Below are 21,930 nucleotides of genomic sequence, written 5' to 3'. Positions count from 1 at the left end.
TTCATTGAAGTGGTACAAAATACATATGGTACAGCCAGTCCCTCGGGTGATGCTGGGCTGCTGGGGGACAGCGGCGGGGGCCAGCATGGCCCCAGGGTGGGCAGGAGCTGGCAGGCACAGAGCAGGGGGGAAGCCCCTGGTGCCCACGGGCAGGGGCTGGGCTTTGGGCAGGGCTGGGGGGAGGCAGGAGGCTGCCCCTGCGTCAGGGAGCCAGGGGCTCCCATCATGTGCAGCGCTGGGCGATGCCACCCGAGGGGACACGGGGCTGGGAGAGCTCAGTGCCAGCCACGCTCGAACCCGAGCAGCCTCTTCCCTACCTGGTGCCAGGGACCCACAACCCAGCCCCGGGGAAGGCGCTGTGCCTGCCCAGCAGCACGGACAGACAGGAAAAGGGAAAGATGGGAAAAGAGATGGAGTCAGGAGCCAAAAAAGGTCCCCCTTCAGTTAGTGTTTCCTATAGCGATTAAAATAAGCATCTCTGCTCCTGCTTGAGTGACTAGTGGTAGAGAAACAAGGGAGGGGGTGGCTGGGGGGGGTCTGCACCCCACGAGCACAGCAGAGCCATGCTGCTGCCACCGCTGTCCCTCCCAGCAGCCTTAAATACCAGGGTGGGGAGAGGAGAGGGCCTGGGCTGCAGGGCAGGGGGAGGCTGGATTAGTAAAATGTACAAGTTCGTCTCTTCTATTTACAACCAATAAATATTGAGAAAAAAAAAAAAATCAGTAAACTTTGTTTTATACAAAAAAAAGTCTCATTGCTGCTTCTCCCATGGTCAGTGTTTGAAAAAGTCTGGTTAAAGCCCAAGGTGAGTGGCACTTTCTGTGGGTCAGGCGCTGGTGCCCGGAGCACCCTGAGCTCTCCAGCTCCTCGCCTGCCCACACAGACCCAAGGTCTCTATTTACACAAGTTCAGACAGAAATCTGTTCTCCTCCTCCTCCTCGCTAGGCTGGCAGCGCAGGGGGCACGGCCCAGAGCTTCCCCCGACGGTAGAAGAGACACTGGCGTTTGATCTTTGGTGCAAGTTTGAACGCTGGAGGATGTGCTGGACGAGGGAGAGGAGTGAGCCCACGCACGGAGGCTTCCAGTTGTTGAGGGCACGAGGCTCCATCACGGCACCAGCACAGCCCATCACGGAGCTCTGAGCAGCGGTGTGAGGCTGCGTCCTTTCCAGCTTCCCCCCCCCCAAGCCCGGAGCACCCGCAGCTTCTCCCAAGGGAAGGACAGGCAGAGGTGCGTGGTGGTGGCGACGCTAGTTATCCCGGGGAGGAAGGACGTGGAGGTAAAACAACACCAGGAAATCCGGGAAGGGGAGCACCCCACCACGGGGGAGGCTTTGCAGCCCCGGGCGGGGGGATGGCTCGTGCTCTGCTCCTTGCAAACGGCCCCTCTGCGAGTCACCGCTCCCCGGCTCGCTCGGACACAAGGCACCTACGGCAGAGGTGGGCTCCAGCTCTCGGCTGGCCGGCGGCTGAACTAGTGTCGCACCGTGGAAGGTTAAAAAAAGAAAATAAGAGATATCCCCCCCCGCCTTTCCCCGCTGCCTTCCTGTGTAGAAAAAAAAAAAAAAAAAAAAGACCTGATTGAAACGGAGGTTTGTGCAGAGAGAGGCGGAGGCTGACGCCGGTTGCCAAAGCGCCCCAGCTCTCGGTGCGGGAGGGAGATGCGCGAGGGTCGCTCCTCTCGCCGTGCCGGCGGCACAAGGACCGGCCGCAGCCCAGCCCGGGGCAGCCTGCCCCCAAGGCCCCGTCGGTGATGGGTGGCAGTGGGGCTGAGGCTAGAAGATGCCTTTGGCGATCTTCAGGCCTTTCTGCTTCATCCTGGGCAGGGTGGAGCTGGAGCCGTGCTTGATCTTCACTCCCTTGGAGAAGCCCCGTTTCTTGAGCACGAAGTCATAGTTGGCGGCAGAGTTCATGGCGTAGAAGACGTTGGCGTTGTCAGGGATCTTCAGCTCTGGAAGTGACCAAGGATGGGGGTCAGTCGGGCACCGCTTCCCTGAGTGGGGCTGAGAGCTGTTCCCGGGTGCTGGGACCCCTCGTGCTGTCACCTCCCAGCCCAGCTCCGAGCTGGTGCTGCCCAGGCTGCACGGCCAGCTGGGGACGCAGGCCCCAGAAAATCCCCCCACGCCCCAGCACACACCTCTCTCCTCTGAGATGATCTGAACGAGCTCATAGTCTTCAGGCCGGTCCCCGTCCAAGTTGTGTTTGGCCATGGCTTTGCGAATAACGACCGGGGTCTTATCCTGGCTCGTCACCTGTGAGCACAGAGCATCGTTAACCCAGGGAGGGGTGCAAAATGCTGCAAAGCCTCCCACCAAAAATGACCATGCCCACATCCGAGCGGGGCGAGCCACCCCTCCCCGGCGTCACCACGGGTGCCCTGTACTAACCAGGATGCTTTTGTACATGTTGCCGTTGTCGACGGCCAGGCTGACGCGGATGATGCAGCAGTCATCGACCTGCTGGTTGTAGAGGGGCAGCGAGAGGGAGGAGTAGCTGGAGATGCCGGAGACGGAGCGCTTGTGGGTGCGGGAGGCTGTCACCGGCGTGGAGGAGACGGAAGAGGACGAGGCACTGCTGGAGCCCGAGCCGATGCCCGACGTGTCCAGGGAGGAGAGGGAGGTGGATTCCCAGAACTGGAGGGCAGGGAGGAGAGGGGATGCGGAGGACACAGTGGGTTTAGCTTCTCCGTCGGCCACAGATGGGGCGTACCAGCGCTGGGAGAGGGAGGCCAGAGGGATCTCACTGACCTGTGACAATGGGGGACCGACATGACTACAGCCACCGGAGGGGCAAGAGCCCTGCCACGCTGCCGGAGCAGCAAAGAGCAGGGACCTCCCTAGCCCCACCAGGTCAGAAACAGCCCCCCCGGGACCCCCACCCGCTCGCCCCAGCGCCGGGGCAGGGGTGAGGCTGCAGTCCCTACGCGATGGCCGCACCTGCCTCCGGAGGCCCGGACCCCGCGAGCTGCCCCGTACCTTCTTCTCCTGGCAGTCGGGGGACTCGGGGATGAAGCTGATGTTGATCTCCTCCACATCGGAGCTGCTGGAGCCGGCGGAGGTGACGCTCACCGAGTCGGTGGTGTCCCCACTGCACAGGTACTGCCCGCACTTGAGCTGGTCGAAGGATTTCGAGTGGGAGCTGCCGCTGGCGCACGGCTCGGTGCTCGGCGGCTGCCGGCTGCCAGGAGAGACGCGGGGCAGGTGAGAAGGGAGCAGAGCGAGGGTGCACTTGGCTGCCAGGACAGCGGCCCCCCCCCCCCAGCCGGGTCCCCTGTAATGCTCAGCCAGAGATGCCCCACGCTGGCCCCCCCCGCCTCCACCCCGCATCCTGCCGGGGATGAGCGGACTCACTCGCTCCATCGCTTGATGATGCCCGTGTTTTTCTTCGCCTTCAGCGTGTTGCTGGCCGACTCCGACAGCGGCTCGATCTCGCACGACAGCCCGTAGCTGGGAGGGGAGAGATGAGGGTTTGAGCTCTCTGCGCTGCCACGGCTGCGGCGAGCACCGTGCGGGCAGGGCAGGGAGTGGAGCACAGGGCTCAGTGACCGGAGGGGACGAGCGGTGGGACCTCCCGATGCACCAGCGGCAGCACGGCCCCAGGCCCCGGCTCACGCTCACCTCTCGGCCTCGCTCAGCCGCTCCAGGCTGTGGAACCAGTCCACAAACTGGTCCTCCTGCGTGAAGCTGTAGTTGTTGCAGGCCGACTGAAGCAGCTTGATCTGGGCGATGACTTCGAACTCCTGCAGCAAATGGAGGCAGTGAGACCAGGATCTGTTTGCCAGCCCCAGCATCCTCCACAAACAGCCCAGCCCCATGCATGGAGGCGGATATGAAGGACCAAAATTCCCCCTCCCCAAAAATTAAGAACATGACAGTGAAAAAGGAGAGGGATCAACCCCAAAGTGATTGGCTCAGCCTGGGCTTGCACCATGTCACCCTCCTTCCACACTGCTGTGCTGCTGCCAGGGCAAAGCTCTCACCTTCCTTCTCTTCTCAAAGTTGATCAGCCCGCCCTGGAAAAGAAGGAGCCAAAAGTCAGCATGGTCCAGGCAGAAAAATATTGCTCCCCTCCCTCCCTGTCCCCCGGCTCGCCACCACTGCAGTGTGGGTGTCCTGCTGAGGGGCAGCACAAGAGTGGCCCATTTCCACGGGCTGAGAGAGGTGGATGTGCTGTCAGATATAGAATGTGCAGGGTGCAGTGTCAGATATAGAACGCATGGGGGACCAGCCCTCCATTTATCAGCCCAGGCTCTGGGGCGGCTGCGTGGAGAAAGGAGAGGATAGAGATGGAGGTACATACGTCCAGGAAATCCTTCATGGCGGTGTCGAGCATCACCAGATCCGTGAGGAAGGTGCCAAGGTAGGGAATGGTGCCCTGCATCACACCCTGCGGGGACAGAAGGGACAGTGGGGTCAGCAGAGAGCCGGGGCAGCTGCCGGGGAGGGGACACAGGGCAGCCGTGCCGGACTCACCATCTCTCGCTGCTGTTGCTGCCGCTTCTGTGCCCTCTTCGGGTTGATCTCCAAGGTGGCAAATTTGGACGTGCCCTCCTGGATGGTGGGGAGAGGTGGAGATCAGCACAGGTGGGCAACTGCACTAAAAGATGAGCTAAAATTCACCCCTGCTTTTACTGGTACAACTTTCCTTGTAGAGGGAAAGAGGGATGGATGAGGGGAAGAGGAGGAAATTAAAGCTGAGCTTTTTCGTGCTTACAGGGACCATGATACCTTAGTGAATAGGAACTGCTGCTCCCATTTCCAGCTCCATATAAATAGCTCCTTAATGGGATGTTTTGCTCCCTTTTGCATTTTGCATCCTCTCAGCCCCCAAACTGGAGCTAGGCTGGGAAGCTGTGGAGCCTCCATGGGGAAGAATGACATTTTTGCTGCAGCCTTTCACAAACCCTACAACCCCACCTGAAATCAAGAGGACTTTGCAACAGGCTATTAAAATGCAGCTGCCTCTGAGGAGAATCCTCACCTGGTGCACTGGATCCTATCCCAGTGCTTATCTCTGCTTGCCGAATTGCTTTGCAAGCTTCAGACAATGACGACTTTTGGGTGGAGAATCAGAAAGGCCAGCCTGGTCCAACACCCCTCCCTGCTCCCCAGACTCAGCACACCCCGCCTGCACCCGCGCCTGCAGACCCGGCAGCGCTGCCAGGGCTTTAGTCTGGTGGCTGGAATGCTGTGGAAACTTCTGCCAGCATCAGCCCGAGCTCCCTGCCAGAGGCAGGGTGTCCCTTCCCCGTACCTTAATGAGAAGCTCTCGGCTCAGCGAGTGGTTGTTCTCGTCGGAGAAGATCTCTGAGAGCTCGTGGAAAGTGCGGAAGCTCTCCCTGCTCAGGGAGAAACATGGGGAGAAGTCAGCAATGGTGCCACCCTGGGGGGCTCCTCCTTGGGCTCTCTTCTGCTCACCCAAAGGACCCCCCACAGTGCTCACAGCTCTAGCAGGGCCTTGATGTTTAGGGGCTACACCAGGGTGTTTCTCATGGAAAGGGGGAGGTAGTGATGGTGCTTTTATTTCCTCACCCTCCTTAGGCCCCTGACACCTTATGCTGGTCCCTGTGTTTTGGGCACGCTCCAAGAGGCAATGCTGGAGCTGAGATGATCCCATCTACACATTCAAGTGCCACAGCCACAGCACAACCTCCCCCTTGAAACCTTCCCATGACCGCAGGAGCCCAGAACTCTGCTCACCTTAGGACCTCGTCCCAGGTTTTCTTCAGCCGGTGAACGGCATTGCACTGCAGAGCCGAGAGGATGGCGCGGAGGGAGGAGAAGTTCTTCAGGATGCGGCACTCCTGGGGGCAGATACGGAGATGAAAGGAGGATTCAGTGTTAAAGAAAGCCCAGGGATGTGCTGGGATTCCCACACAACAAAACCTCAGCCCCGGGCCGAGGCAGGAGGTGAGCAGGGTGGCAGGCTGTCCTACCCGAGCCACTTCGATCCACCGCTCCACCACTTTAGCCCTCTGCTGCGGCTTCAGGGACCGGTCCCCGAGGCACGTGGCGATGACGCAGTTGGCCACGCTGTTGAACTGCAAGACCGTGGCACGGATGGTGGGTGCCAAGTGCTCCTTGCCCTTCTTGTCTCGCTGGGACCAGATGCAGCCCAGGCAGTGGTAAGGCACCACTTTCTTAAACAGCTCCTGAAAGATAAAGGGATGGAGATGGGTCCCTGGGAAGGAACAGGACAGGAGGAAAAGATGGATGGGAAGAGACAGGCCTGTGCCCGGAGCAGCAGGTAGGAGGCAGGCAGAGCACCATCAACCTGGCTGTCAGATGAATACTCACAGCATCCATCAGCGTGAACTGTTCTGCCACCATCTCTGGGGAGAAGGAGAGGAAATCTGGCTTCCCGTCCCCGACGCCGTTCTCCTCCACCAGCTGGAAGGTGCAGCCACCGTGGTCCACAGCTGCGAGAGACGGTGTGAAGCTGAGCACCGCAGCACTGCTGCGAGCCGGGGCCCACGCCGACCCACGCCAGCCCTCTGTGGCACCCACATCCCAACCTCCTGGGCTCTTAATTCCCATCTAGATTCACACCTTGAGAAACAAGGCTCAGATAAATGGATAGTAATTTTAAACCTGGACACAAGTATCTGCAGAGGATTAAAGGCAGATTAGCTAATCCACTTAGAAATCCCACTTCTGGTTCAGTTGGATTAGCTTCCCAGTGTACCTCCATGTAAATGCAGGCAGGGTTTACAGGGGTTAAGCCATGTGGAAAGACCTGAAGTTTTGGAGACCCTCGATGCCAACCAGTAGCACTCTCTCCACCTGAAACCCCAAATGACCCCCAGAAGCGGGGAAAGAACCCCACCTTCTGCTTTGGACTCGCTCTGCTCTTGCTGCTGGAACTGGGCCAGCAGGATGCGGGCTCGGCGCTCCAGGTCGGAGCCGGGGATGTTGTGGTGCACGTAGGAGATGAGTTGCTTGAGGCAGGTGAAGTCCGGGGGCTTGCGGAAGTCCTCTGAGTACTGGTCCAGCCAGGCACCCAGGATGGAGGAGATGGTGCTGCGGGGAGAGCGGGGAACACAGACAAGTCTGTGTGAGAACTGGGTGCCACAAGAAACCCATGTGCACCCCAACACACCCCGGGCACCAGGAACAGCCTGGGATGAGAACTGAAAATCTACCAGCCAGACACACCCTTCTCTTGTTCACCCTCAGCACGGTCAGACTTACTTCTTCAGCTCCATCCTCTCGTCCACAGCGTGCCTGGCGTGGTCCCCATTCACCTGCACATGGAGTTTGCCGTACCTGGTGGGGCACAGTGAGGAGGCACTGAGCATCCTGGACTCGGCTGCCTCTCAGTGCTGCCTCTTCTCCCTCTACATCACCCCAGCTCTGCCAGGGGGTTGGGATGAGCCTCCCACACACCGTCCTGCTCCCCCCACTCTGCCACAGCCCCTGTGTTACCGGCCAGCACTGGCCACCTTGCAGTGGGGTACCAGCTGCAAGGGCTCCAGCTCTCTGGGAAGTTGTGTCCTCCCTGCCATGCCCCAAAACTTTCAACACTGATGGAGTTGGGAGAAGCCCATCAGCCTTCCAAGACATGGCAGGAGAAGATGCTGGGGCATTCCGGGCCAAGGGAGCTCAGACATCAGCCGCCCCCGGCTGCATTTTGGGGCTCAGAGCAGCCTCACCTGTTAAGCAGCAGGTCCAGCACTTGCTTGGTGGTGGCGAAGGCCCGGTAGGTGCACAGGAAGATGGTGACGTAGGTGGAGTCATTGCCCTTGAAGGCTGAGACCAGGTACTCCACCAGCTTCTCCAAGGTCCCAGCTTTTATCGTCCGCACCTTACATGTCTCGTAGAGGTTTAAGGCCGACTCATTCTCAAACTGCCAGGACAGGAACAGAAGTCAGTGGGTTGGGTGAAGACAGACATGTTCAAGCGCAATGCGGTCCCAGCAGCTTCACAAGCCACCATTCAGATCTAGGCTGCGACCACAGACCCCCAACAGACCCCCATACAGTGCCTGGGTCTCTCATGATGGGCCTGGGGAAAGGGAAGCTGGGTCTCCTTGGACGGCAAATACCAGCAACCCAGCTGAGAAGACTTGAGCATTTAGGAAATCCCAGGAAAGGCCTCAAGGTTGCTGAAATCTAGATGCAAATCAGAGTTGCCCTGTTTTGCAAAATGGGGCTTCAGATCATTTCCCCTGTACCCCTTCCTGCGGGGCAGAGGTCAGCAGGTGCTCCCATGCCCCCGCTCCCAAATAAATACATCATTCCCAGATAAGGCTTGGAAGGATTCCCCAGGACAGGAGTGTATGGGGAAGCAAGAAGAGGGCAAGATATTGGCTGGTATCAACCCTGCCAAGCCCTGACACGAGGTCACCATGTACCTGGCAGGGAAACATCTGAAAACACCCCGTGGCAGGAGGCTGGCAGAGCCCCCAGCTTACCCCCAGCCATCGCTGCCCTTTGTTGGCCGTGTGATGGAGCTGCACTTTCCGGAGCGATATGCTGTAGATCACACCATCCTCCAGCTCTTCTCCGATCTCCTGTGTGGAGCTCTGCACAGGAGGACAAGATACACCACGAGATAAGTAGAGTAAAGCGCGGCAGAGATGCTCTTGTGGGCTCGTACAGGGCATCTCAGCAAGCCAAAGGCAACAGCCGGCAGGCAGCGAGAGTCTCCCTCGCCTGCTCAGAAATGCAAATCAGGCGACACCAGTCTTTCTGGCCACCTTAACCCCAGGACCACCTGAGCCTGCACACAAAGCCAGGACTTTGGGAAGCTGCTCTTGGTTGGCTCCACGTCCCCTGGGCTCCACATCTCAGCCCTTCTGCAAACCCAGGCTGCGGCAGTGTCGGGTGCCAGGCAGAGTGGGGACCCCTCTCACCAGGGAGCGAGGGGGGCTGGGGGCAGCACACCCCTGTACCCAGTCCCAGCTGCTTCCCCCTCCCCAAGCCTTTGCCTTTCCTGTAAGGTGACATTGCTGCCTGGTCCGACTGTAATCTCAGTAATATGCCCCTGTGGGAACTGAGCACCTCAGTGCACCTTTGGTAATAAATAATAACTGTGAAACCAAGCCAGCCGCGAGCTTCGGCGGCACTGGCCATGCACACAAGGCAGAAATCCAAGGGGGGAGCTCAAAGGTGGGGGGAAGCCCCAGTGAGCAGCACCAGGGTGGGCTCAGGCACAGCCAGGACAGGTCACTGCACCCCTGGGGACAGGCACCTCCAGGCCACAGCCCAACACAGCTACAAGACTCGCATTTCTGCTCTGGGGGATGGAGACCACCTAAAATCTGGTGAGGAAAGAGGGGATGTTTCTTGGGGCAGGTCCCCAGGCACATGCCTCCCCCAGCCCAACATGCCAGCACGGGACTCAGCAGCAGCTCCAGCCCCACAAGGACAATCTGGTTCCCTCCTCCTCCTCTTCCTCCTCCTTTCTCACCACGCTCTGCTGAGTCAGTGCCTCTCTTAAGAGGATTTATCCAGATCCTTTTAAACACGGCGGGGATCTCCTCCGCCCTCCATCCCCCACGCCAAATGGTGGGACACGGTGTAACATGCAGCAAAGCTCACTGCTCAGCAGATGGGGAAAATGGCCAAAAGCAATAAGCTGGTTAGCAGGGGTAGGTGACCATGTGCTGGGGCACACGGGCTCAGGGACAAGTTCCTCCTGCGTATCACACGGCCAGCCAGGGGCCAGAGCCAGCCCGGGGCTTTTCCTGCAATCTGCCTCTCCGGAGCACAAAAACCCCTGAGCAATGGCAACAATGCAGGGCTTGCTGGGGAAGAAACTGCCGTGGGGTGACCCACGATGGAGCCCCCCCAGACAGAGCCCCAGGAGTAATGCTGCTCCCTGCAAAAAATCCTCCTCCTAAACTGTTCCCTGTGAATGTGGGAACAGCCGTATCCAGGGCCCCGGCTTCAGATGACGCTGCACATCTCAGGAGACCCTGAGCTGATGTATCGAATGTGCACCTAACATGCTCTTTAACCACCATCCTTTATCATCACTGTCACAGCAGCGGTTGCTGCGTTGTTATCACACCCTGCTCAAGCCAAGTGCTTGTTATTAGCAAGGAATCAAGGCAGGGAACCACAGCCAGCTTCAAGAGTAAGGGGAAAACTTCAAAAAGCCTCTTGCTCACGGCTGTGATGAATGAGGACAGAGAATCCCTCTGGGCAGGGTTACTGGACTTCTTCCTCACTTTCTCCTGAACCTGCTCTTCTCACTTCATCCCAGACTATTGAGAGGTTTGGTTTGCTGAAGCGCAACAGGTTGTGAGGCTCCTAACTTCGGCTGTGCTGTGAACATTGGGAAGTCTTTCCTGGGGTGCACCAGCTTCCAGACCAACCCTGACAGCACCCACACAAGGTGGTGGGTGGACAGACAGATGTCCTTCTGGACACCTGTGTCAGTCTGCCTCTTGTTTCGCTCTGGGATAAATTATAGGATAGATTTATGCTCAAGTATGAACAGGTCTGAACTTCAAGAATGGAAAAGGCACCCACCAGCATGGCGTGCCCTGCGCCTTCCTAGACGGTGTGACATGAAAATACATCCTGCTGCCTTGGTAAATCCCCTGGGGCTGTCGATGCTGGCTGCTGGGGGTAGTGCAGGTCCGAGCCCAGCTTCCCCCCAGTTTAGCTAGCCCAGGCCCAGGCAGGCCTGGCCCCAATGGCTGGCACCACACAGCCTCAACGCTGACGGGGGCACGAACAAGCACCCGAGCCCACCCTGACACCCCTCTCTCCTCTGCAGCCCCACGTCACATCCACACTGGGAGCCTCACCAGAGGGGTCACCCGTGACATTGGCCTTGGTGCAGGGAAGCCGTTTAAACATGTCAGCGAGGAGAAGGTGAGCTTGGTATGTAGCTAAAGGCACCGGCAGCTGAGAGCACTGGGTTTCTCCCCCATCACCTCTCCATCTCTCCACAAAAAATCTCACAGGAACAAGGTGCTCCTGTGCCACGTGAGTCACCCCCAACCACACAAGCAGAGATGCCTTAGCTGGGAATTGGGGACACTGGCACGGCCTCAGGAGAGAGCTGCTGGCACTGCTAAAGCCTCCCACCTGCTCTAGATCAGCCACCTACAGTGATGGTGCCTAACTTGAGCCCAAGTCAGCCAAGTTGTCTTTCTTCCACCTATAGATGCTGTTCAACGAAAGGAAAGAAAAGCTCTTCCCAGTTTGTCCACAGAGACCATTAGTCACTGGTGCCCACAGCTACATGTCATTCTCCAGAAGTGACAGCAGTAGATGCCTCTTGAGCTTGCAAAACCACTGCTTTAGTCAGATTCATTCATTTTTTGTTTTGCTGACTTGTGCGATATCCCCCAAAGTTCCCCCTTTGCAAACCACACACAAAGTACGCAGCTTCCCAGCGGTCTTCAGCCAGGCTCATGCCAAGAGGCAGGCGAACTGCTACACTGGTACATTTTAAAATTTGGCTATTTATATTCCGCGTGAGCTTCCTCTTTCCTACCACTGCTTCTCCAAGATGCTGATTGTGCATTCTGCACATGTTGGTTAAAAACCAACGAAGCAAAAAGCAGCAGCAGCAGGATGGAGCAAGCGAAGTCCCACTCTGACACCTGCACCAAATGCACGTTTCTGCCCTTGCAGATGAGGAGACACAGGGTGGGAGCAGGGCTGGGAGAGACACAAAACCTTGACCTGTGGCTTATGTATGCACCAGCTACCAAGAACGCTGCAATCTTAAATCTGGCACTCACACCAGGATTTCTAGCAAGTCAACCAGAGATGAATGTCTTCAAAATGGTCTCTAAACAGCTCTGACAGACAAGGGCTGGTAAATATTACTGCAACAGCTACTGCTCCCCGTTGCCTGCCCTACACATCTGCTGGAGTTTTCTGCCCCTCACAGCAGAAGGGAATGTGAGTGGGGCCTCAGCCAGCACAGCCACAGCCCAGCACTCACAAACCCTCCTTCATCAGTGGTTCCACGCAAATAACTGCGCACTGCACCACGGCAGAGATACAGGTGAGCAGTCCCTTCCGCTTACTGCATCGTGTTGGCAGAAGAGATGTGTCCAACAGGCCCAGACAGGGCTTTAAATGGCTGCAACAAGAATCAGCAAAGCTCTTCCGTGAAAGCACTAACTCTGAGCATACTGATGGTTACGGCATTTGCACCTTCCACCAAACGCACACCGAAGAGACTCACCGCCCCAGAAAGTGAGATCCAACGTATTTCAAGATGGGCACCAAAAAAGGAAAGACAGAGAAAATTAACATTTGACCATGACTTCTCCAGCTCAGCGTGCAATCCTGCTCCTCTCCATGCAGCAGGAAAAAAGGCCTCTTGATGGAGGGGCACAGGAGAAAAACCACACATTTAGCTTCAGGGTATCAAGACGCCCAATTCTGCAGAGTCTGAGGCTTTTTCAAAAACAGCCGTAAGTGAACTCTGCAGGAGTTCATCCCCTGAAATATGAAACTGGAGGTCTGCACCAGATGGCTTGCCTGGTTTTAGAGACCGCCTCTTCCAACTGCAGATAGCCCTGGGCTGCGTGAGCAACGAGCTCCCCAGAGCTCCCCACCGATAGTTCAAAGCATTGGTGACTACACTGAGGAGGAATTCCTGCTCCGTGCAATAAACTCTTCTACTCTCTGGTGAATGTTCTAGCACACGGCGTGGTGTCAAACCCCACGTCTTCACACGGAGTTTTAATAATAAGCTCTAAGATGTAGCCAAGGTTCGCGAGCCTGGAGAAAGGGTGTGAGGGACCCTCACAGGAACCAGGGAGAGTGCAGCAGGGAATCTGCCTTCATCTCTTCTTGCCAGCTGAAGGGAGGAGAAAATGCAAAAGCCAAACAGCAACACAAAATATTGGCTAGGGATCTGCCTTTTAGAAAGTGTTTGAGATCAGTCACAAAGGTGTTTTTTGTAATACAGAAGCAAAGTACAGGATTAAGCATGAGCATGACAGCATCCCTGCATGTTACACACAGACAATTATCCAACAATTACTAGGTCTTAAGAGCTCTGGTCCCACGTGCCTTGGGTTAGTGCATTGGCCTCCAAAGACAAAATAATGAACTGTTATTGGAAAAAAGGTATTAATTTCAGCACACGTGGAAGAGGCAAAACTGCTTAAAGTGCTTTTACTGATGCTCCCTGGCCAACAGCTGGTTTAAAGATCAAAATATTTGTATTACTCTGTTCCCTTTCAGCTGGGCTACACAAAATGCCTGTTCTACAGACAGGTATAACACAGCACTGAGAGTTTCTCGGCACTGTGATTTCAAAGGGCTGCTGATACCAGCCACAAGAGAGACACAGACGCTAACCCTGCCCATGGGAAGCCAGGAACCTGCGCCTGTTGGCAATTAACAGTCTCGCTGGCTAATGAGACAAGAAAAGGCAGAGCTGAGCCTCAGAGACATCATCAGGAGTTTCTTATTGAAGCTCTGCATTTGCACAACTTTGAAAAGACTTGATGAAAGCTGGTAAAGACAGAAACAGAAAGCGGGGGTTTGGTCTTTACAGTCCCCAGTCCCTTCTCAGAATAATCCCTTCCCACCAGCAATGGGAAATTTGCCTTCCCAGAAATGAAAGAAACCGGCCCCCCCAAAGGACTGCGTCCTCCACAGTTGACACAAGCCCCAAGTTAACTTTCGTTTCACTCTCAGAAGCAAATCCCGAACTCATGCAGTGAACATCAGCAACTTTGGGGCCTCTTATGTAAACCAAAGTGTACAACATTATGTAAAAGGAAATAGGAAAAAAGTCACCCCCATCTAGTGAAAGGAAAACGACTGCAGTTCCGTGAACCAAATATAAAGACCGCAAAAGCAGAAGTACCCTCTGTCCCACACATCCAAAATAAGCACACACAGCACAACACCCTTCCTCACGGGGACTTCCAGGCAAAAAACCCCGGGGGTGGATGCTCCCCTCGCGGCTCCACTGGTCGGGATTGTCCTGTCTGCTCCTCACGCTCATCGACAGCTTCCTTCCCCCAGCTGTGCTGAGGAAGGCTACAGAGACTACCCAAAGCTGGTGAGGAAGCTCCCAAATATCTCCCGTGTTTGGGGAAAGGAAAGGTGCCCTGTGCTGGTCCTGGTGACCCACGGAATGTGCTTTAGATTACCAGCCCCACAGAGGCAACGAGCACTCTTGCTCCCAAGCACCATCCCAGCGATGACTGTGGTGGCACTGCTGTACAATGGTTCCTCTCCAGCCAACACTGGCCTGGGGCAAGTCGATCTCTCACTGTCTCCTGTCTCCCTGAGCCATGTTCCCATTGCTGCTGATGGAGCTCGAGTTCCCCGCTGCGGCTCGGCTGCGCCCGGCCCCTGCCCTGGGCACTGCTCCCCGCGCAGAGATGTTAGGCAGATGGACATGATTCCTTTGGGTTTTCAACACTCCCTGCCTTCCTTCCTGCCTGCTCAAGAGCTGCCTCAAACCAGGACCGATTCCAACAGCCCATTAAAACATAATGACAAAGGGGGAAACAAGGAAAGAACAGAAAAATGGCCAGAAGCTAAACTTAAACCCACTATGAAAAGGGGGTGTTTTTGCCAGGACACCAAGACAGTGGCGACAGCTGAGAGCCTGTTCTTGCCTCATCAGCTGCTAGGCTCTGCAGTCAGGCTTTCCTGACACCCCCGGCTCTGGTTTTGCCCTGCTTCAGGTGTTTCAGCACAGAATGGTGCACTCTGTGCCTGCAGGGAACAGTCCCGGGGCCATGCATCACCCAGGGAGCAAGATGGGGCTGCATCTCGTGGGGGTCTTACACCTCCTCCCTCGGGGTCTGGGGGAGACTGATGGCAGCTCTGACCCTGTGTCTGTAACCCAGAGGGGTTAGAGACAATATTCAAAGGCAGCCTTCTGTACCCTCGTGGCTTAGGAAGAAGAGAAAGCAGCGGCTGGCAGATCTGTTACAAAGGCATCTTGTGACTCGCATGCTGTGAGTCAGTGGCTGGAGTGAGGATTAGGAGCTCAGCGCTTGGGTCCAGAAACGAGACAGAGCAGATACACAAGATTCCTCACCCATTTGCTTTTGTTTTGCTTTTAAAGAAAACCACGAGCCTTCCCACACGTAGAGATTTTTTCGCTCTTTTTATGGGCTGGAAATCAAAAGTCAAAGATCTGCAAAGACGCTTTGTGTCTACCCCATCCCCCCCAGCTTGCAAGGGGCAGGATCAGGCCCCTTGACGCAGGGGGTGATGCAGGTGCTGGGGGATCAGCCTTGCTAGGGGGACTCCCCAGGGAAAAGCAAAGTCCATCTGCAACTGCAAAGACAACTCCAAACTCAGTGTTTCCTACACGTGGGAGTACAGAAGACCACCAGCACCTCTAACTAGACATTTGCATCCTATATGAAAGCGCTTCCCTCGTGTTTCCTGCCAGGGGACGTGCTGGGATGGGCTCCCTTCGCAGGCTGCTGAAGGTTAAGAAGAAAACTGAGTGCAGCAGGTTTTGCTTCCTCTCGAAGTTGATGGAAAAAAGATCCCGCCGACACAGCAGTTCTAGCTCTTGCTCCACAGTCCTTAGCTTTGTGTTCGTGACCACTTTGGCGTGCTTTTCCGCAGCATCCACGCTCAGCGCCAACGCCTACAGAGTCAGGCTTGCGTATGAGGGACGCAGCTGGCCTTCGCTTACAGAGCAATTGCTCGGCTACAAACTCGCCTAGAGCCCAGAGAGTAATTACTGGAAGTGAAACCAGAACAACATGACTGGTGAAAACTGGTGTATAAAAAATTAATACATATTGCTCTGTAAGGTTAAATAAAGATTGAGTGTCTCGGTCATTTCAGCTCAGAACAAAGATCTGCATTTCACCAAGATGGAACAGAAAAATCAGCCAAAAAAGTAATATAAACAAGTTCAAAAATGGATTTTTTTTCATGTGTGTACACAGTAGCACCTGTAAGTCACATGCAACATGACAATTCTACAGTGCCTCGTTCAAATGCGAAGAAAACTAGGGTGTGTGTCCCAAAGAAGTTACAGCCTACCTGATCTAGTGTTTATTAATTCCACTGCTGAAACAGGGCCCTTTTGCACCAAATATGTTATTTCTGTGGCAGTGAGAACAGACATATGTATTTGGAAAGGGATAGCGATTAGGTTGGCATTCAGAGCTGAGGTGCCTTGAAACCAATGGGTATGGTCACTTCTGAAATGTCAGTTATGTCTTAACACACATTAACCAGAACACACGGACTTCTTCGTTGTCACAACTCCAGGGCAATGCTCGTCCCTTGCACGTATCAGCAAGTTAGTGAGTTCATCTATCCCAAAAGTCAAGTCTTTACATTCTGAGACACAAAGCCTTGAATAAATATTCTCCTGCTCCCAGCTCACAGCCCATGTGCCAGTCCAGACAGCCAAAAAATTAACTTTAAGAAGTATCAGCTGCTCTAAAGCCAGTTACTTTCGGCAAACCTCCCCCTCGCCCCCGGCATGTACCTGACCTGCATGAACAAAGCACACACCTGGGCATGGACCTGCGGCACAAGCAAAGCACGTGGGATGTGCAAAAAGGGCAACGCAACCATGGCAGCTCCAGCAACTGCCAGGTGTAAAACATCAGCTCAGACCCAGGAGGTGGCTTTCAGCCCCTCGTGCCATGCTGAACCATCCCACCAGCCCCATGCCAATATTCCCAGGGAGTTTTGCCACACATCATTCCCGAGCAGCCTGGATGAGCTGTAAATAGCCGCCTATGCAGTAACCCACCTGCTGTAGCTTGCAGAGGGGGAAAAAGGAAGCAGGGAGTCCTAGCTTTCTGGAATTTTGAAGGTGCACAGATTGGGGTGGACAAATTGGAGGCTGTCCAAAAGCCATGGCCCTGTCTGCCAGCGGTCTGGCTTACAGTAACTGTGCCATCACTCTTTGTTTCAGTTTGAACAAGGTTAATTTCGATTTAGTTCGGACACATCCTTAGCTTAGATAAGCTGAACCAAAATAAGCTGTCGTGAAATAAATGTGTCCACCCCTGTGTTTACACTGCCTTATGTCAACTTACATTCCCTCCATTAAAGCTGGTGCGATTGAAGTGTGGGCAAAGTGAGCAAGCCCAGACTTCTCAGGCCCCCCTCCCCAAAATCCCATCACCCCAGCCTGTGCAGCAGAAGATGCCCAGGGGGCTCCGGATGGCCCCAGCCCACCCTGACCCCGGAGCAGGGCAGGCTCGGGTGCTCTCCCGGCCCGGTTCAATGCCATCACTGTGCTCCTCGGGGCTGGAGAGGGGCTCGCCTCGCCGGACGGCTCACTCTTTGTGTGCGCGCCCGCATCAGGGTGACCCAGTAAACAGCTGAAGCAGAGAAAATGCAGGAACAATCCAGCGCAGGGAGGCAGTGAGGGGCTGCCGGTGAAAGGACGGGAGGAATAAATGCGAGGCTTTGTTCCCTGGCCGTGCCCCTCGTGCCCGACTCCCACCCTGGCCGGGATGACTGCCGGCACGCTTCCTGGAGGTCCGGGCTGAGCCCGTCTCGTCCCAGTCTCCTCCCGACACCCGCAGCCCCAGTGTGTCCCACCACGTCCCAGCTGCAGGTCTCAGGCCATCCCCTTCACCCAAGGGAATCTCCTCTTGCATGGTCACCCCTTACTTGCTCCCTTCCCTGGGATGCCTGTGAGAAGGAAGAGGGAAGAGCAAGCACTTTTGCTATGTAATCGAGAAAAATCTCACCTTCAGAGCATTACTTAAATAGGTGTCAACAAGGTGGTAGGTGCTATATAAGCAGGTACAGAGGCAGGAGTCAACAAGCAGACACCTGGGGGGCCTGCAGTCAGGATACTCAGTCAACTAAACCTGATTTCCACAGCTGAAGTAACTGAGAGCTTAAGTTTAATTGGCACCTTTCGGGGAGAAAACAACTAAAAAAAAAATTAAAAAACCCCCAACAATCCAGCTGTTGCCAAATGCCTGAACACACATGCCAGGAGCCCAAGCAGTGAGGTTTGGACCCAGGACCTGTCCCGAGCACTGGGTGTGCCACATCCTGCACACCCAGAGGGTGGAGAGCGGCCCCCGTGCGAGGAACACGGGTGTCCAGGCAGGGCACGGACATGAATTCCCTCCCTGGACCCTCAGCCCTGCGCTCGTAGATGCAGATCCTGCCACGGAGTGTGTCCAAGCATCAGCCAGAGCGGGACCTGCAAGCAGCCAACCCTCCATCAAGTGTTGGCTAAACCCAGTGGGGTGGCAGGGAGAGAGCAGGCAGATTTGCGCAGGGTTGCTCCACTTCTCCCACCTCCCCTGAATCAGCACAGACTTTTGGGACTATGTTTTCTCCCACTGATTAAGACACAGCCCTTTTCCAGCGATGGCTGATGACGAAGGCATACCAGTGTCTGCAGCAGCACACCTGCATCTGCTCGGGGACACCGGGCATCGGGATTTCAACCTCGCACTGGGTCACCGCAGGCATTTGCAGGCACACATTTCCTCTCGTTGCTAGAGCTCTTCCACGGCATGTAAAAGCCCACACAAGTAAGCCTGTTCCTCCTGGCCATGGCACTTTGGCGAGCCAGTACAGGCACGCTCCCACCTGGACTCGTCTGTTCCTGCCACCCTGCCCCGTTCATCCCCTGGGGTTACCAGCTGCAGGTGAGCATCCCTGCAGCTCGCTCTCCCATTTAAAATTATTTTGGGGGACAAACCCTGGGATACCCCAAAAGCCAGTGTACACAACGACCACAGGGCAGCATCAGTGTGAAGAGGGCAGAGGTGCCCACCTTCCTTCCCCGGCTCCTTTCCTTTGATGTTGCCTGGACTAAGACAGGTCAAGCCTCAAACAGCCCCATCCTCCCAGAGCTGAGTTTTGCCGAGGAACACGCAGAAATTCATGGGAATGAGAACCGGGAGAGATGGAGTTTGTGGGATACCCACCCCCCAAGAAGCACCTCAGGGAGTAAGTGTTTGTTATGACACTGGGATGAGCCATAGCTGTACTCTGAGTCAGCACCAGCACCCTGCGAGGGAGGGACCAGCCAGGCCTCTCAATGCCAGTTCTCACTGTTGCAACTGGGAGTGAATCTAGTAAACCACATTGTCTAGAAACCCAGTAATCACAGTGACAGTCACCAGCAACAGGCACAGCCGCTGCGTTGCTCCGCACGAGGATCCAGCCAAGGGGTCCTGACCAGCAGAACTGCAGTTGGGACCAAATATCCATTCAAAAAAATAATCGAAAGCAAACAAATAGCAACGTTTGAAGAAAAGCTGGGCTGCTTTAAGTTGACAAAACCAAACGAAGCTCTGAAAAGTTTGCCAGTGACCATTGGGGTCGCAGCATGGGAGGAAGCAGGATGACACCATTAGCCCCAGTTCATACCCCCGATGTCCTCCAGCTCCCACTGCTCCCCGGCTCTGCTGCTGCTCTGATGCATGGAGCCAGACCTCAGGGGCAGCAGGCCACCAGCTGAGCCTTTCAGCCAAGTGTCTTTGAACAAAATCCCTGGGGTTTTGGCCTAAACTGGAAGGTGAGGTCCCGACACTCCCCCCCCCAACCGATCACAAGAAGGTGTGCACTTCCCATAGCTGAGTTTTTGCCCTGCCAGTCTCAGGAAACATGCTTTGCTTTGCCCAGCTTGGCTAAACAATGGTTTCCTGAAGTTAATTCCAACTCTAAGAGGTGAACCCAAACCAAACACATCATTTCACAAATGAAAACGCTGGCTGGAGCGGGGAGCCTAGGGCAGGCTCTCAGCTTGTGAGTCTCCATGGAAACCTGACCACTGCAAAGAGCAGGGAAAGGTTGCGTGGTTTTGCTCCATCACATGAAAAGACGTTTGGGTAAGACGGTTAGCGAGCCCTTTGAAAAGCAGGTTTCCACACAGGCCCTCAGCTCAGCTGCTGTTTGTTAAAGTGTGGTTAGCAGAAAGAAAAGCTGCTCTAAAAATAATGCCTCAGCATTCCAGATGAAGTTGCCTCCGATGAGTTTCCTCTCCAATCTGCCCTGTTTGCAAGTTAAAACAACTTTTTTTCCTTCCCTGTCAGCTCTGAGGACTCGGCCGGTGCCTGGCAGCTGGAGCCATCTCTGTCCTGCTTCCACCGATGCCGAGGCTCGCTGAGGAGCTGCGCCCACCGGCCCTGCTGCACCGGCACCCAGCACCCCACATGTGGAGCGGGAAGATGCCTTCCCCCATCCCAGCATGTTTTCTGACAGCAGGGCTCATCCAAATGCCAACTGTGTAATGAAAACAAACTCACTGCTGTCGAGCTATGCAAGTGAAACAGGTCACGCATGTGCCTCTGTGTGCTTAATCTCCACTGACGTTTAGCTGTCACATAACTACTGACCCTCAGGTATGTTAGAGAGCAACTCTCGGCGGTTATCTAATAAGAACCTGTACCAACACAGCCCCAGGAACGTAACCAAAAACTTTAGAGATTATTTGCATGTCATAAAAAGAAAACAAACAAAATTAAGTGGAGAGAGACAGAGGTTTTAAGTGCTGCTGAGTCGCCACACCACTGCACGGAAGGAGACCAGTGTTTGCTCACTGCAGCCTGCCTGATGGCATGGCCCACGCAGAGATTTAGGAAAGGACTTTCCCGTTGCCTCTGGGAGAGCTGTGCCCGGGTGTTAAGAGAACAAAAGGACCACCCGCAAAAGCCTTTCTGCAAACACGGGATTACATGTGAGCAAGGCTACTCCCGTGCCAGCCTGCGGCATGCGCTCAGAGCAGGCTCAGTGCAGCACCCCTCGCACCTCCCACCCCGCGCCGATCCCCTCACCGGGACTCCACTCCCAAGGCCAGCCTGCGAGGCAGAGTCGCCGGGGAGCGGCTGGGGTGCCAGAGCTCAGCGCTCCCTTTCCCTAAACTCGGGGGCAAAGTCCAAATGCATCTTTACTGGAGCTCCGTGAGCCAGGAGGGCTGGGGCTGCGGTGACGTGAGGGTGAGTCCCCCGCGCCGGGACGGGAATGAGACAAACTGACAAGTGAAGTAGCCAAACAGCTCAACTCTTCCTCGCTGCCAGTTTTCCCGGGCAGGCACGCTCCAGCCAGAGGCTGCGATACCGTTTCAGTGCAATGCCCAACAGGTCTCCCTGGGCACCAAGTCCCTCCTTGTAAGAGCCCTCATGCCAGCCTCACCTTTCCGCCTAGAGAATGAAGGTCCCACAGACCCCCGCAACAAACGACACACATTTTGGACATGGATGCTGCCGTTGGGTCTAACTCAACACCACACATGGGATAAACAAATGAATCTATGGAGGGTATGAGCCCTACAACTCCAATCGCTCACCCCAAGGCCCAAGTGATGCTTGAAATCCTGACACACACAAACATCCCCCCCCATCCAGACCCCGCCGGTGCCACCCCACCAAAGCAATGCACAAACTCTGACCCGCCACGGGCTGTGCTGGAGCCCCCCGGGCCCCCCGCCAGCAGCTCGGCCAGCTTTGTATCCAAATCCCGCTCCTTAGCAACGACATTTTTTCCCCCCCTCTTGCTGGGTCCGTGGGAGATGAAGAAATACTTGAGGACTGAAACAGCCCTGCTGCAAGTATATATTTAAATAAAAGGAATATGTACGCTTGAAAGCCAGTCACTGGGCAGCTCTGGAGATAACGGTGTTAGAGAAAGTACAAGCAGGGGATGCCCAGCCTTTAAATGTGGTCTAGAATGACCTAAATAAGCTCTCTGCTCCTTCAATTACACATCCCTCGGGGGACAGAGCAGCTGGCAATTAAAGAGCTGGAAAGGGTGATGGAGGAGCTGCTAGTGGTAAAGCCCTTCTTACAGCCCTACCAACTCAGATGGCCCTAAAACCAGGCCATGTTCCGGTCCTAGTTGTGGGGTGGTCACAGTTGACACCCCAGTTCTGAAACTGGTGCTGGCTGAGCAAGACCCACCTCTGCTGCTGGCCTGACGCTCTTTTTGCTCATCGCACCCCAAACCCCAGAACAGAAAAATGTGGAAATCCTCCGAGACCGCATTTAGTTGCCCCTGCCTGGTAATTCCACCCCAACCGCTAGA

The 21,930-nt window shown here is 55.4% G+C and overlaps 1 protein-coding gene across 7 annotated transcripts in view; it reads right to left on the bottom strand.

The window, feature by feature from the left end:
* Positions 1–1,553: 1,553 nt before the first annotated feature.
* The window catches only part of RALGDS (ral guanine nucleotide dissociation stimulator), a 60,306-nt gene continuing 39,929 nt past the window's right edge, over positions 1,554–21,930 (bottom strand). For 3 of the 7 annotated variants that reach the window (XM_042786486.1, XM_033011960.2, XM_033011959.2), the window contains exons 2-18: positions 8,412–8,522; positions 7,651–7,844; positions 7,190–7,264; positions 6,825–7,018; positions 6,296–6,417; positions 5,935–6,150; positions 5,699–5,802; positions 5,253–5,337; positions 4,472–4,549; positions 4,299–4,385; positions 3,979–4,011; positions 3,617–3,738; positions 3,350–3,445; positions 2,936–3,176; positions 2,387–2,746; positions 2,137–2,251; positions 1,554–1,950 (exon numbers count right to left, since the gene is read on the bottom strand). In XM_042786486.1, coding sequence (XP_042642420.1) covers positions 1,775–1,950; positions 2,137–2,251; positions 2,387–2,746; positions 2,936–3,176; positions 3,350–3,445; positions 3,617–3,738; positions 3,979–4,011; positions 4,299–4,385; positions 4,472–4,549; positions 5,253–5,337; positions 5,699–5,802; positions 5,935–6,150; positions 6,296–6,417; positions 6,825–7,018; positions 7,190–7,264; positions 7,651–7,844; positions 8,412–8,522 — 2,409 coding nt within the window. In that variant the 3' untranslated portion in view covers positions 1,554–1,774. Of the gene's footprint in view, positions 1,951–2,136; positions 2,252–2,386; positions 2,772–2,935; positions 3,177–3,349; positions 3,446–3,616; positions 3,739–3,978; positions 4,012–4,298; positions 4,386–4,471; positions 4,550–5,252; positions 5,338–5,698; positions 5,803–5,934; positions 6,151–6,295; positions 6,418–6,824; positions 7,019–7,189; positions 7,265–7,650; positions 7,845–8,411; positions 8,523–21,930 lie in introns of those variants that run through there. The other 4 variants (XM_033011963.2, XM_033011961.2, XM_033011964.2 and 1 more) reach the window with 4 other exon arrangements.

This window comes from Tyto alba, unplaced genomic scaffold, assembly GCF_018691265.1.
Source record: "Tyto alba isolate M040663 unplaced genomic scaffold, T.alba_DEE_v4.0 Super-Scaffold_11, whole genome shotgun sequence".
In the NCBI taxonomy this organism is placed as follows: Eukaryota; Metazoa; Chordata; class Aves; order Strigiformes; family Tytonidae; genus Tyto; species Tyto alba.
Note: the sequence above shows the minus strand (reverse complement) of the source record. Positions and strands in the feature narration are given on the sequence as shown.